Consider the following 906-nt stretch of genomic DNA (forward strand, 5'->3'; position numbering starts at 1 on the left):
GAAAGATTTCAACCAATCAGCGAGCTCCAGGTTTAAAGATGGCGTTTTCCGTCAGCTGCAGGACTGTATCAGTATTGTTTTTTCTCATATTATTCATATCTGTGCATTGTACAGACACTAAACCAAAGAAGAAGAAAGACATAAGGGATTATAATGACGCGGATATGGCCAGACTGCTGGAGGAGTGGGAGGTATGAACGAACTCACGAACTCACTGCTGCAGTCATTCAGTCATGTGCCTCTCACTATGTAATACCATGGTAACCGCCGAAATACTATCGTGGCTACTGCAAAACCATAATAAACGAATATGGGATCTCGTTCAAACGAGTTTTCAGAATAAATGTTGTGATTTAGTATATTTTTTTGATGCGTCTGTATGTTAATGTGAACTTTACGCTTTATTTGTAGTAACAGTAACTCATAACTACCATTTTGACGAAAACGGTTCTTACTATGATAACATAAAGTGAATTTCGCACTAGCAACTTTCCTTATAGTTATTTTTTAGTTGTTTATGTACACATTATTAAAAAAATACGTTTTTCACAATGTCAAATGTCTGTTAAATACAAAAAAATATTGTATTATATTGTCTTACACTTATTTTGAATATTGAATGCATGAATATTGCATACAATATACAGATGTTACAGACAGACAGACAGACAGACAGATAGATAGATCGACAGACAGACAGACAGATAGATAGATCGACAGACAGATAGACAGACAGACAGATAGATAGCTAGATCGACAGACAGATAGATAGATAGACAGATAGATAGCTAGATCGATAGATAGATAGATAGATAGATAGACCGACCGACCGACCGACAGATAGCTAGATAGATAGATAGATAGATAGATCGACAGACAGACAGATAGATAGATAGATAGACCGAC

The 906-nt window shown here is 36.0% G+C and overlaps 1 protein-coding gene across 1 annotated transcript in view; it reads left to right on the forward strand.

The window, feature by feature from the left end:
- The window catches only part of LOC107553745 (LDLR chaperone MESD), an 11,624-nt gene continuing 10,718 nt past the window's right edge, over positions 1-906 (forward strand). Inside the window, exon 1 of the mRNA XM_016236059.1 lies at positions 1-191. Within this exon, the coding sequence (XP_016091545.1) occupies positions 39-191 (153 nt within the window). The 5' untranslated portion in view covers positions 1-38. The remainder of the gene's footprint in view (positions 192-906) is intronic.

This window comes from Sinocyclocheilus grahami, unplaced genomic scaffold (genome assembly GCF_001515645.1).
Source record: "Sinocyclocheilus grahami isolate Dianchi unplaced genomic scaffold, SAMN03320097.WGS_v1.1 scaffold480.1, whole genome shotgun sequence".
Classification (NCBI taxonomy): Eukaryota; Metazoa; Chordata; class Actinopteri; order Cypriniformes; family Cyprinidae; genus Sinocyclocheilus; species Sinocyclocheilus grahami.